This window comes from Trematomus bernacchii, unplaced genomic scaffold (assembly GCF_902827165.1).
Source record: "Trematomus bernacchii unplaced genomic scaffold, fTreBer1.1, whole genome shotgun sequence".
In the NCBI taxonomy this organism is placed as follows: Eukaryota; Metazoa; Chordata; class Actinopteri; order Perciformes; family Nototheniidae; genus Trematomus; species Trematomus bernacchii.
The window spans coordinates 2649574-2664476 of record NW_022987609.1 but is presented as its reverse complement, the minus strand read 5'-3'; the positions used below and the strand labels follow the sequence as shown (position 1 = coordinate 2664476).

The 14903-nt window shown below is 43.9% G+C and overlaps 1 protein-coding gene across 1 annotated transcript in view; it reads right to left on the bottom strand.

Moving 5' to 3' along the window:
* Nucleotides 1–14903, bottom strand: part of LOC117483432 — a 61613-nt gene that overhangs the window by 28001 nt on the left and 18709 nt on the right. Inside the window, exons 2-4 of the mRNA XM_034131774.1 lie at nt 9268–9621; nt 2522–2686; nt 2349–2447 (exon numbers count right to left, since the gene is read on the bottom strand). Of these exons, the coding sequence (XP_033987665.1) occupies nt 2349–2447; nt 2522–2686; nt 9268–9621 (618 nt within the window). The remainder of the gene's footprint in view (nt 1–2348; nt 2448–2521; nt 2687–9267; nt 9622–14903) is intronic.

Below are 14903 nucleotides of genomic sequence, written 5' to 3'. Positions count from 1 at the left end.
ATCTTAAAACTAGACTCGTTTATATCTTAAAGGGGTTCATTGTCAGGTTCATATCAGTATGTAGTGTCTCTACTGTGACATGTCTCTATGCTTACATGTTCCAACAGCTCTTTATTTTTCTCATACTGCCTGTGCTGCAGCACCTCCTTTCACCCTCTGTCTGAAACCAGAGCCCAGTCTGCTCTGATTGGTTACACACACACACAACCCCCCTAGTAGACCCCCCCCCCCCCCACACACACACCACAACACAGACTAATAACACTCCTTGTTGTTAACCACCAACTGTGTGCAATATGTGCAATATATATATATGCCGTTAATAACTGTGTAATATATCCCTGGCTGCTAAATCCTGAGAACTGTTACAGGATGTGTATTTTATAAATTGTGTAACTGTTTTTTATCTTTTATATGTTTTTGTATGCATGTTTAGGTAACATTAAGCTGTCTTTGGCTCTTTTCTGCTGTAACAATGTAAATGTCCCCTCTGTAGGACTAATAAAGTATTCTGATTCTGATAGCTGGTCGGCTCTGTTGTGATTGGTCAAGCGCTAAGAGATGTCCCGCCCGTTAGCCTATCAAGTACAAGTTGTAAAGACCTACATTTGAAAAGAGACTCTGAACATCATGTGTAATCAAATAAACCATCAACACTGGACTGATGTGAGACAAAACTGAGTCCACTCATGAGTTTCCCATCTGCTGCATATTTTGAGTGATCGTCTGAATGAATAAAGAAAAACAGTCAAATAAGAGAAACTGATAGAAATATGAAGTGTGTGAACTCACTGAGGAGGTTCATGTTTGAGTCTCTGATGGTTAAAGCTGCCTCTTTTATATCTTAAGGAACTGCTTTACTTCTGTAAATTATCGATGTATACTTTTTCATGTCATTTTATTCAAATTTGTGTGTGATTTTACATTAACACTAAACTTTGTTTTTGCCAACACTTATGTTTTCATTTCTTCTACTGTAGTTCAAACACTAATGTAGTTAATAAAATACAAATAATGACACTTCCAAAAGATGCTTCAAACATGACACTTGCTTTTTATTTTATATATAAAAAATAGGATTATTCGAGAAAAAGCGTCTTCTGCGTGTCCAAACCGTCCAAACTCGTTTCTACCCAAAGGACGAAGTAGAGGACGTTATCTGGATCACCACAGGGGGAACTGTGGGGCGAGGGCCCTGCATGGAGGGACAAATCCTCCTCAAAGCAGGTGAGTTTACACGGGTCATCTTCAGTCTGCAAGATAACAAACAAAGGTTTATACCATTCAAGTTTACTCTTATATTTTGTCAAATGATCATGATTTCATCATGGGAGCCGCTTCATGTGAAATGTTTATCTCCTTTCTTTCTATATGGAAGTTCTTTCTCTCTGTTCACACATCTGAACTTGGCATGTGGCTGGCGCTTGTGGCTTTAGAAATAATTCCACCCTGCACTGGTTCCTGTTTCTTAACCTGTTTAGCCCTGAGCCTGTTTTTCAGGTTTCAGGATCGAAAATGACATGCCCAGAACAAATGACTATAACTTCACTTCTAAAAGAAGGCAACAGGTTATACTGAGAAACAAACACTGATGATAAGCTTTGACTTTAATGGGGCGAAGCCTGCGAGCTAGTTCAGGCAGTCAACTCGAGCACCAATGATACATTAACATGTGACGCACCTCGTCCCTCTTACAACCGGCCAAACACATTCTCCTTAACTTGCCGCTCTATTTAAGCTGCCAGGTCTTCCTGCCTCTGCCTCGCTATGCTGCTGCTGCGTTCATGCTCCTGATGCTGCCGCTTGCCTGCCCCACCACCACCCCAGCTTCCACCTGTAGGCTCGGGGGATAGTTATCTAATCATCACTCAATGTTCTTTGTAAATCTGTGGAGTGATGAGGCCCGAGCCTAGACGCCAAACTCAAACTATATGCTGCTTCTAATAAACATAAAGAAACATGTGAGTTGTCTGACTGAACTCTTATTTTAGCGTTTGAAGTCCAAAGATACTGTTTTCTGAACTCAAAGCTTCAGTCATATCTCAGAGTAGCTTACTGTCTTCTGAGAAGTGTCTGCAGTGGGAAGTGGAGAGAACAGACATTTCTACAGGAGGAGATCTGCTCCCTCTGTCCTCTCTGACCTCCTCACACTCTGTCAGCCTGCAGGAAGTGAGGACAGGTTTGTATTAATATCAGCTGTTTGCACAAACATTACAAATGCTGAGATTTACTCAAACTCACCTCTGTGACATTGACATACTTCATCAGCAGTTTCTAAAATAAGTCACATCCAGAAGATCAGGTCCAAACGATTGCTTTTGTTACGTGTTTGTTTCCTGTAAACTAACCTCTGGGTTTCCTGGCCCTCTTCCTGCAGAATATCAGCACAGACGCTGAGAGTACGAGGAACATGACGACCAGAGTCAGACGCACATACAGCACCACACCTGAGAGCAGAAGAACACTTTGTTTACTCTGATACTTCCTGGTCCATAAACACAAAACAACAAACTAAAAGTACCGTGACAAGCTAGAACTGTCTGTCCCTGTTGAGGCTGTGTGGTGCGTTCAGGGGAGGCTGAGGAAGGTACGAAGCTCAGTCTCTGAGTGGTGGTCAGTGTGGAGGCTGATGGGGATGATGTTGGAAACGGTCGGGGAGTCACTTCTGGTTTTGAAGATGTTGGAGCTTTGCACAAAAAGAAAACACAAATCAGATACTGTGTTACAAAAAGGGTAGATGAAAAATCTAGGAATTAAATAAGATGGCTAGAGTCACAAAAAAATGTATCCTTAGGTGCTTTTATTAACAGCCAAAATGCTGAAAGAACACAAAGTAACAAGGATCTACAGAAAGTAAACAAACGTCAATATATACGTACAGGTCGAGGACATATAACTGGTACCTCTCTGTTCTATTTCGTATAAGGCTTCGCCCTCTAAGACTATCGCTATTGGGTAATCCCACTGCACGTGTGCAGCACTGACAGACTTAATCCACGCCCACCTATGACGTGGGCCCCACCTACGGCCTCACTTCCGTATAAATAGGAAGTAGGCCCGACCATCTGCTCCCATTTTTCTTCAGCACTCCGTTGCAGAAGCACTGGCCCTCTGGCCCACAGACAGCGGAGAGAGGACGCTCTCGCTGCTGCGGCCGAGGATGATTAGCTAGTCCAGGAGTCTTACTCCGTGGACCAAGACCTTGATTTATGGGATCCGAGTGGCGGGCAGCAGTCAGGCGACTCCTTCCCCTCCATTCACGGATCACCATGGGGTTCCCCCGGCCCCATCCTCCCTCTCCTCCGGACGGGGGAGACAGGGCGGGGGCTCGGGGTCAGCCCGACATATGAGTTACGACCGGCTGTGGCTGGCTCGCTCCAGGGAGAAAGGAAGCGGCTTTACACAGACGATACAGGTAAGTACTGCCGGGGATGGGAGCACACAAACGCGGCTCTCACTCCCCAGGTGTCGTGCACTCATTGTGTCCGTCTCCCTCTGGCCCACAGAGAGCAGAGAGCGGACGCTCTCGCGGCTGCGGCTGAGGATGATTGGCTAGTCCAGGAGTCTTACTCTGTGGATCAAGCCCTTGATTTATTGGATCCGAGTGGCGGGCAGCAGTCACGGATCACCATGTGGTTCCCCCGGCCCCATCCTCCCTCTCCTCCGGACGGGGGAGACTCTCAGCCCGACAGCCGAGCCTATGGGTTCGGCTGCCGGGCTGACACCGGGTCACCGGGTCCCTCTATCCGCCATCTCAGATCTGCCGTATAGGCGGTATTCTCCAGGAACTCCCGGAGATCATCGGAAAGGCAGCCGCCTAATGAGATCTCCCCGTTCCCCCGGTTCAGGAGAGCTCTCCTCCGGATGACATAAAAAAGCTGTATAAGCGGCTGCCTCATAGCCTATCGGTTATTAGGCAGCAGGGCTCGCGGCACAAACCGGCTGTCTTTAAAAACCTGTCGGTTGATTAGACAGCACGGGCTTGTTTCCTATGTCACAGATATGCCTCCACACACCTCCGCTCATTCCTCAAGCGGGTTTGAGCGTGAACGCGCCTCAATGTCCGGTTTACGAGCCTTCTCTTAAACGGAGACATGATGAGAGCCGCTGTGCAATACAACGTGTGGAGGTGCATAAGCCAGCTGGGGTTAACCGGTCGGTTAACAGACAGCGGGGCTCGCCGTTTGAGCCGGCTGTGACCTGTCAGTTAGCAGGCAGCAGGGCTCGCGGCACAAGCCATGCTGTATTTAACCAGGCGGTTATTAGATAGCAGGGCTTGACGTTTAAACCTGATGCTCCTACAGTAACCTGTCGGTTAGCAGGCAGCACGGTTTTTTCCTCTGTCCCAGATGTGCCTACTACACACGGTCGTAATGAGCCCAGGGCTGTTATTACGCACTGTGTGAATAGCACTGCACACACCTCGCTCATTCCTCAGCAGGGTTGAGCGGGAACGCGCCTCAATGTCCAGTTTACGAGCCTTAACACTCCTAAACAGAGACAGGGTGAGAGCCGGTGTGAGATGCAGCCGGCTCTGACGTGGCTCGTCACCATGACAACTACAGCACTTTCCAGAGCATGTCGCGCGCTCTCAGAGTATTACTCAGAGGGCGGCGCGTGTGTTTGGTGGACAGATGGTTAATATTATGCAGCAAGGCCCACCGGGTAAGCCGGCTGCCCCTAACCTTTCGGTTATAGGCAGCATGGCTCGCTGCATAAATCTGCTGTCTTTAAAACCTATTGGTTGACAGATGGATAAGAGGCGGATGGGCAGAGGGTAGTCTCTGCAGTTCGCCTCTCCCCCCCGCAGTTCTACGGGATAACAGGGAACCCTGTCATCCCAGGAACAGTGTCTCGCGCTCCGTGCAGAGCGGCAGGAACTCTGTTAAAGGAAGCCTTTTTCAGGGTTCCTCAAGGGGAAGAAAATCAGGGGTTTTTACTCCCGCTATTTTCTGGTCCCGAAGGAGACGGGGCGGGGGGAATGAGACCCATCCTCGATCTGTCAGTGTTCAACAAGGGAATGGCCTTTTCCCATGCTGACGATCAAACAGGTGCTGGAGCATCTGTCAAGCCTGGGTTTTCATTATCAAATGGAAGAAGAGCTGTCTTCTTCCCTCCCAGGTTATCATTTAACTGGGAGTGGAATTGAACTCAGCCCGCATGAGAGCACGACTCTCACAGCGGAGAGGGGAGAAAGTGACAGCTCTCCTCCGGCGCGTCACACCCCGCGGGGCGGTGACAGCCCTCTCCGTGATACAGTTTTTAGACATGATGTCAGCTGGTCACGTGGTGATCGCCCTGGGTCTCCTTCACTTGAGGAGACTCCAGAGGTGGTTTATTCGCCTGCGCATCGACCCTGTGCGTCAGAGGAGACGCATGATGTACATTCCTCCTTCCGTGGGTTTGGTTTTAACCTATTGGAAAAATCTCCACGTCTTGTCAGTGGGGGTGCCCCTGAGCAGAGTGACGTCACACACCGCAGTGTTCACAGACGCATCTCTCGCAGGCTGAGGAACGTGCATGTCGCATCAGGGGGGGGACAGGGGCCGGTTCATATGTCTCTCCATATAAACGTGCTGGAATTACTCTCCGTATGGAGAGTAATCCAGCATTTTTTCGCCCCGTTGCGGTACAATCAACATGTGTTGATTCGAACAGACAACAAAGCAGCGGCGGCCTACATAAATCGCCAGGGAGGTGTATGATCAGCGCAGCTGCTTCACACACCAGAGCATCATACACAGCCAAATGGACAGCGTTCCGTTTGACATGTAGGGAAAAGCCTGGACCCCGTTACGGTCACCCTGCCTCACGTGCTGTCGTTCCTCCAGCTGTTGCTGGACAGGAACTGGCTTATAGCAAGGTCAAAACATATGCTGCTGCCATTTCATCTTGCCACATAGGTTTGGTGTCAGCACGGTGTTAGTCACCCTCTGACAAAACGTTTTCTACGGGGAGTACAGAGACTCAGACCTGTGTCACGCGCTTTGGCGCCTCAATGGGATTTGGCTTTAGTGTTACGCGCACTGAGAGAAGCTCCATTTGAACCTTTAGATCAGGTCCCCCTAAAAGTTCTTGTCAGTCAAAGTAGCTCTGCTCTTGGCTCTGACATCAGCTAAAAGCGGTGAGTGATTTGTCTGCTCTCTCTGTGGCTCCGTCATGTCTCCAGATCCAAGGAGATGGCAGCTTAGCTGTTTTGCGCCCTAGCCTGGTTTTTATGCCAAAAATTATCACAGGTCTCTTTTTTAGATCAAGAGTGATAACTTTGGAGGGTTTTTTTCCTCCTCCTCACACATCAGAGGAGGAAGCCACATCTCATTTCCTCCGTCCCGTGCGCGCGATGTCATGCTATACGGCATGCGCGGCTGTGTTGCGCAGTTTCCAGCGTCTGTTTGTGCATTACAGAGAGCGCTCAATGGGGCAGCCTCTGTCTGCACAACGCCTGTCACACTGGCTGTGTGAGGCTGTGTCTCCTCTGGGGCGGATCCTCCGGAGAACATCAAGCGCACGGCACCAGAGGAATTGTATCAACCTCTATGGTGTTGCACGGAGGACCGACAGTGGAAGACATTTGCATTGCTGCATCTTGGTCTTCCCCCTGTTCTTTTATTCGTTTTTATTTGAGGGATGTCTCCCATTCCTCTCTGACACACTCAGTACTGAATGTCCTGTCAGAGTGAGTAATGTCGGGGACACAACTGTGTGCCCTCTCTCCTGCCTGTCGGCACTCAGAGAGCTGCCCTGTTTCCTCTCTTTTTTCGTTGTAACAAGTGGGACTTTGGTCTCTACTTTTTATAACGACAGGTATTCACCTTCATTCCCTCATGGAGAATATTCATTTTAAATGCTACATTTCCAGGGACTGTGATGCTCCATTACGCATGGCGCAATGGACATGGGTTATTAAATTGAGTAGGTGTGTTTTTTGTGCTCCTGGTAACGGACGGACCAGTGGGGCGTGGACTACATCCTGCTTCGCCCTTAACCCAATAGCGATAGCCTTAGAGGGCGAAGCCTTATACGAAATAGAACTGGGGTTACGTATTGTAACCCAGCTTCTATGAGTATAGGCGCAGCCCTCTAAGGTTCGGGCCCCACTGGCTCCGTGAATAGCTGAAGAAAAGCTGTTGGCGTGGGAGCAGATGGTCGGGCCTACTTCCTATTTATACGGAAGTGAGGCCGTAGGTGGGGCCCACGTCATAGGTGGGCGTGGATTAAGTCTGTCAGTGCTGCACACGTGCAGTGGGATTACCCAATAGCGATAGCCTTAGAGGGCTGCGCCTATACTCATAGAAGCTGGGTTACAATACGTAACCCCAGCTCTACAGCTACAGTCAGACTAACCTCAAAACACTTGTGGCCAGAGGTTTATATATGTTAAGCCCCTCCCCATAGGACAATCCACTATTTATACCCTTAATTACTGTTATTCTTATCTACAAACATATTCAAAATGTAGTTCAAACTAATTAAACACAATAAATCAAATAGGTCAACATGTTCTACATTTCTGACCACAGAAGCTTAAACAATAACACTTTTACACTTGGAAGAAAATTGTCACCCGTGCCCATGCACTACATGGTATGCTCCAATTGAGCACAGGTGTTTCCACTGATTGAGCCTCTACTTAAGGCTGCAGTTTTCTGTTGCTCTAATTGGACTTCACAACCTTGAACGAGAGGTTAAGCAGGTTACTTTGGCACAGCATTGTTATGTATGACTTCAAATAAAACTGTCTTGAACAAATAATGACTTGGGTTTTATTTTATCAATGTCCAGCAAAGTTATTAATGCATTTCCCTCAGTTTGCCTTTTACCATGCCCCTATGCCAACTGTGATGAAGGCTTCTTCTTCACATACTGATTGAACAAAGAAAGCTAAGATGTCATTGAAATAAAATGTATCTGCAAATGCATCGGAGCATTTCTAATCACGTACGGTAGCTAGATGCAGGAGGTAATTCATGTGTTTGGTGAAACAATATTTAAAGTGGACCTATCGTGCTATATGTAAATGATATATTGTAGGGCCATACCTATATAAGGTATATTTATACGTTTCTGTTTTCAAAATACCAAACAGATCATGCCTCATTTCGCTCTATTTGCTGTTTGCTGTCTTCGGGGCTGATTCTGTGAGCTGCAGCTGACCACGCCCCCCTGCAGGAGAGGGGAGCCGTGCTCTGATGAAGTCAGAAGAGGGGGAGAAAAATAGATCTCCGTCCTCCGTGTTTTATTATATTATTATAGGCCTATAGAGTCGTTATTCATTTGTTTTAAAGCTCAATAAATAACAAAGAAGACCTTTGACCGGCACTTTTCAAATTTTGTCTGGAAGATTTAAACTTTAACGGACATCTTGACCGGCGAAAGAAAACCGAACTGAAACTCTGCCGCACGGTCCCCTCGTTCCTTGGAAGAGGCGGAGAGGTGGGTGTTTGTCATCTGCTGGTGGACTAACCGGAGAGAATTACCGTGCTTGCCTCGACGGGGAGGGATTGCATTGAATTAAAGCAGCGGGAGCAAACGCTTGCCTCGGGGAGGGAGAAAAAAAGCCACAGCAGAGAATAAACAGAAGGGTAACCATGGTAACCCCATGCGCGGGAAGTCTTCTTCGCTGCTTTTGTGGCAGACTACAGCGCCACTTACAGGCCTGGCATATGTACTACAGCGTCTCCAGCGCTTTCGAGCGGCAATGGCCGGCCGTGACCCAACCCCACATTCCCCTGATAGGTGGAGAGTTGGCCCAATAGCCGTAGCGCCACTTTCCTGACGTCAGTAAAGTGTTCAAATCTGGATCAGTTTTTATCAGATCCGTTGCAGCCCCTTTTTTAGAGATTTGGGTATGGAGGAAAATAGAGAGGGTTGTGTTTTCTGACACAGGGTGAGTTCCCTGGAACACCGGGGACACATATTCATGTATAAAAGACATGCATTTTTCATGATAGGTCCCCTTTAAATAGCCTATAATGTTTGTGGTGAATACCTACGGAAGAGGATTAGGGCCACATGAAAAAAAACATTTGGGGATGTGAAAAAATCAGAATTCCGAATTCTGTCTTTTTTTCTCAGAACTAAAAAAAATATTAATATGGCCCTAATCCTCTTCCGTATATATCAGATATTTAGCAGATTACATTTTGTTTTTTAATAGGAGCATTTTAAAATATGCAGCTCTTAATATAACTGTAACACTAAAGATGTTGGGTTATATGAAACAGCAGCAGCTGGGAGGAGTTATATCCAAAGCTCCCAGAAACTCACCATCTGTAACTGTGATCAAAATGTCCCGGTATGAGTTAGGGAGAGATCCAGATCTGTCCATACCACATTGGTACCGTCCTGCGTCAGATTTGGTCAGCTCTGTGATGCTCACATACAGAATTGTCGGAAGTACTGGAAAAGATCCTTCCAGATATCTGATGCTGTATCGGCCTCTCTGAGCTGAGTCTCCGGTCGTTTCTACCAGAATGTTTCCTTCTTCACATTTTCCCTTACAGAACATTTTCCTTCCTCCAGAGAAAGAAAAGGAGCATCCAACTGAGATGTTTTCTCCTTCAGTTTCTGTACGGTCCAGTATCTTTGCGTTGGTAAGACCACTGTTTCCATCCCTCAGTGCTGTTGAAAAAATGAGCAGTGAATATTTAACATATTCCTGTAATACACTGCAGTCTGATGAACAACATCTCCTGCTTCACATTTCCAAAGATCAAGATTTAAATATATTTTAAAATGTCCAAAAATGTTGATAACATTATAAAATGTAATATTCTACAGTAAATTTGATAATGATTTGTTTAAGTGATTTATAATAGTTATAAATGGAGGAGAGATGGTGCTTTTATTACTACTTTTACCCCTCCCATGATTACAAAGTGTTCATTCATGGTTTAAATAAAATAAACAAAGTGGGTTAGCGTGTGTAAATAATGAAAGAAAGGCCTTGAGGAACTGAAATTACTGCTAAGATTTATTTTGGTTGCAACTTGTGGTTATTACTCAACTACAGTCGGTCTGATGAAACAGAAAATAACGTTACCAATCAACAGACTAAACACAGCAAAAAGCAACTATAAACCCAAAGAACCCCGCACAGAAGAACAATGGTTGATTGCAGATTGTCGAGCTGAAACACAAAGGCTTGTTTATATTTTCAGGGACTAACTCATATTTGTAATGAACTACTTTAAAAAAAAAAGACTCTCTGTGTTAATCCACAGAAACCAACAACATGTTTTTGGACTGATATGAGACGATGCACTCACCAGACAGTGCAGTGAAAACTAAAACTGACCAAATATAAATACAAAAAATAAATAAAGTAAAAGAGAGACTGATAGAAATATTTAGTTAGTGTACTCACTGAGGAGGAGGAAGCAGATCAAAGTGTGCCGGACGTTCATGTTTGAGCCTCTGATGGTTTACCGCTTCCTCTTTTCTGTTTGCACAAACCAGGAAGTGCTTCACTTTTCTAAAGGATGCAGTCCCTCTGCTCAAAATACATCCACCACTCTGAACTCTAATTTGTCCCACATGAATCTTCAAGTGTATGTGTGATTTTACATTAAAACTACACCTGGATGTAGGTTACTGCAGGATCAATTGAATACTTTTGTAAAAATAGTTAGAATTACTATAACATCTCTAGCTTATGACTCATGTGTGGCCATCATTGATTTATTAATAAAAACATTGACAGTTTTGCACCCTCAAAAATCTAGTTGTTCACATTTATTTAATAGTGTTTGTGTTTTAAGAGAATAAAAGAGAAAAAAAATGTGGCTCCAAAAAGATTCTTTAAACACAGCTTTTAGTGATTCTAATTTTTTATTTTGTGATTAAAAACAGATAATTCCTTTAACTGTTACAAATTGGTGCACCTTTTCTCCTCCATAATGCATGCTGTGAGATATCCGTGAATACATTTCTTTCTTCTTCAGAAGTCTGCATTAGTCTTAAAAACATATTGAATTACTTTATGTTGTTCATTTCCCTTTTCTTCTGCGTATAATTCACATGCTTACCATAACTTATTTAAATTCATCGCTGCATGATACAAACTAAAACTCATTGATTTAGTTAAACTTTTTGAATCACAAAGATTATTCAGTGAGTTGTGCAGAAACAACAATAATGGTTATTGCTGCCAGAAAACGGCCAATGTTAAATCATCATTTAGTCATGATCATTATGTTAAATATTAGCTAGGTGACCTGGTGGAGCGTGCCACCCATAGCGAGGCTGGCCCACGACTCGTTGCCCTGTTTTCAATGTATTTTACTTATACACATGCTATAAAAGCAAAAAGGTATACAAAAAAAAAGTTTCAAGGATAAATATCTTTACATATTTATATGCTACAGCTATTGTTCTCATGATGACTAGCGGTATCACCTTATCACACCAACTATATATTAATATGCAATAAATGCAGAATAAATATAAAAATCTAACTGCAATAAAAAATATATACATTTCTGCAGATAAAATGTAAAATGTAATTATACAAATAATCAGTTATCTTTTAATGTTTAATGCTAGTGCTGTTTGGTGTTACATTTTCTAACACACTGTAGAAGAATATTTTTTAAATAGATAACCAATTAACTAATATGAGCTTTGAATGATAGTTTACTGTTGATTCCCACAAATAAATTACAATAACAGTTACAGCTACATCCAGGGGCGGACTGGGACTACAAATCAGCCCGGGACTCTCGACCGGCCCACTTCGGTACCGCCGGCCCACCTCGGTAAATTATTAACGGGGGGGGGGTGCTAGTGCCTTATCCGAGCGGCCCACATCGTCCGACCGGCCCACTTCAGTACCGGCCCATCGGGATTCGTCCCGAACGTCCCGATGGCCAGTCCGCCCCTGGCTACATCTGAAGTGACAGTGGAGTACGGAGGAGGTGAAGCGTGGCTAACATCAGAGCGCGCTTCCACCCAGAGGAGCAGAGAGGACGTTATCTGCGTCACCACAGGGGGCTGTTGGAAGAATCCACCTCAGAGTAGTTGAGATTACTCGGGTCATCTTTAGTCTGCAAGAAAACAAAGTATACTTTATCACATGAGCTTGTTTTTGAGTTTACCAACATGTTTTGTGAGCACATTTTCAGGATGTGTAATGCTTCATGTATTCAGTTTTTACCTGCAAATCTATATTGTTTCATGGAAACTATCTATATTTCTGTACATCCCCTCAAACCTTCACGTTCAGTCCGAGGACTTCCTGTTCAAATCAACGGAAGCTTGTGGCTTGTGGCTTGGGGATTGAGCACAAACTGGCCTCGTTCCTGTTTCTGTTTCATGGTACTCTTCTGTCTTGATGTAAAAGTACACATAGATCTTTCTTTGTTTAGTTTTGTTGGTAAAACCTGCTTTTCCTTTTAAATATGAAACATAAACTGAGGTAAAGTTTGATTAAAAACACATCAGTTAACCCAGGCATCCTCAAAGTCCGGACTCCGGTCCGGATCCGGACCGAACCACAACTGTCTCTAGACTCTGAGCAAATTATACTTTTCATTTGTATTATCTGTATTATCTGTGTTATCTGCGAGACATCGCCACAACGCAACGAGTCAAAATTCTCTGCTATGTCCACTGCAAACAGCGCTCTGTATGTACGACTGTTCCACTGTCTGTGTGTGTGTCTGTCAACGCATTGGTCCAATCACATTCAGCATCCCGTCAGCGTTTTTTTCCTCCACCAACAGTCTGCGAATCAGAGGCACAGTAGGGCGGGTCTTTGCGGAATGTGGGTTGGAAAAATGCGTGTGTGTTTAAAAAAAGAAAAGTCAGAGCGAGAGTTAACAGCTCATCTAGTTGCATCTGTACTGTAGCTAGTAGCCTGGTTTCACCTACTGGGGTGGCATGGGGTGGCAACTGCCACCCTAAAAATAGGCCTTGCCACCCCAGCTGCCACCCCAGTTGGCAGCTTTGTTTTGAAAGAAAAGTTGTGGCTCATCGGACATTTATGAGAGAAAGTCTCTAATGTCCGAGTGCAAGTGAATGCAGCACAAGACGCACGTCTTGTAACCCCTCCCCCGGCCCTGGCGCGAGCGTGGAAATATGATTGGCGGCGATTTCATTTGAACAGGACGGCGCAAAATGAGAAGCATTCAGCCCCAAGTACTGAAGGAATGAGGTATTTGCGGTCTACAATGACAGAGAAGAGACTGTCAAGTTTGGCTGTACTCCGCATTGAATCAAAACCAACCCGGTATCACGGCAAGACGTGAACATGTGACGATCTACCATGCTGGGAGACGTGAATATGTCACGGTTTCGTCCCTTCAAACGTGACAGTTACACGGTATTGTTAACATGGCCCAACCAGTGGAGAAATACCCAGAAGTGCCAAGCAAATGGTCTACCGCGCCTATTGGTTGGTTTTTATTGTCAAAATTAGATGTTTTTAATTTATTTTGTAATCGTCACACTCGATTTCGCCGATTTTCTTGTTGCCCTAGCTGGTCGACACCTCTTTTAGCAGAAACAAAGGCTACATTAATGTATTAAATCGATGTTAATCCATGTGTGTGGAGGTGTGGATGTGGAATTAACGGACGTGACGTTGTGCGATTGCGTTGCCAGGCAACGCAATTTACAAACTCTTCAACTACAACCCTAATTATATTTAAAAACATTTTAGAAGGCCTCACAAAATACTTTAATGTACATTAAAATGTAAATGTGAAGGGATGTGTGTAATGTGGTGATTGATATTATTCACCCACGGATCTATGGGTTGGGGGTATTGTTCCGCACGGACATTTTAGTTAACCGGACTCCTGTTGATGTGAAATCCGAAAACATTTTTTAAAAATAAAATAATACTTTATTCCGAGTTTGCTTGCTTTTCTCTTTGGAGGTCATCACATAACGGCATTGTAATACACGGTTCGGCTGCATTAAATATGACATATCTGCCGTAGTTCTGTATTTATAGAGCCCTGATGAGAAGACTTCTGGACAAACAGGAAGCACTGCCGCCAAAACTGAAAACGTGACGTGGATCATAAATATATCAGCAATTAAACAACATCTTACATTTCTTTTCACACAATACGTCTCCTTGCAGTATCAATACTAATTCGGCTGACTTTTATATTTGATCCAATTGGTAGATAGGCTGTATTTACACCATAACGGTGCACAGCTGATAGAAAGGGACACCTAGTGGTTAAAGCACGTTATTGAATTTTATTATTTTATTATTTTATTATTTTTCACAAAAATGAAACCATCAATAGCAAAAACAGAATTAACTGTCATTAGTAAACCACTCAAATAAAAAGATCATAAGCGGTTTTGTTTTACATATATTTTAAGGATAATAATAGCAATGTAACACTGTCTATGACACTTACTGTATAACACTGATTTGAAAAACATACAGAAAAAACTCATTCACTGCCCTTAATTAAGTATTTAAATATACATTTCAGGTGTGCTGTTTTGTTTAGATCATTAACATCTGGAGCTCTTTTAATGTCCTTTTTGATTATTGTCACACCAGGTCTTGTCAAAACCTTTATTCCATATTCAATATCCATTACTAAACAAAACAGCAATTCTACTCCACTACAATTCTGAGGTTAACCTGGTATTTTTACTCCACTACATTTATTTTAGTTACTTTGCAGATTCTGATTAATGATGTGAAATATAAACAACCCTTAAATCAGGCTTTAGTTACACCTGAGTAAAATTCAGGGAAAGGTGATTGTCAAGTGCCAACAATCAGGAGAGATATTTGATAGTTGGTGCTTGAGAAGACTAAACATTTATCTGCAGATCCCTATAAAGTATATTCATTACTCGTTATTCTCTACTAATAGTTAATTAAAGACTGTATATAATGGCTATTTTGCATATCCCTTTCAAGATTTCAA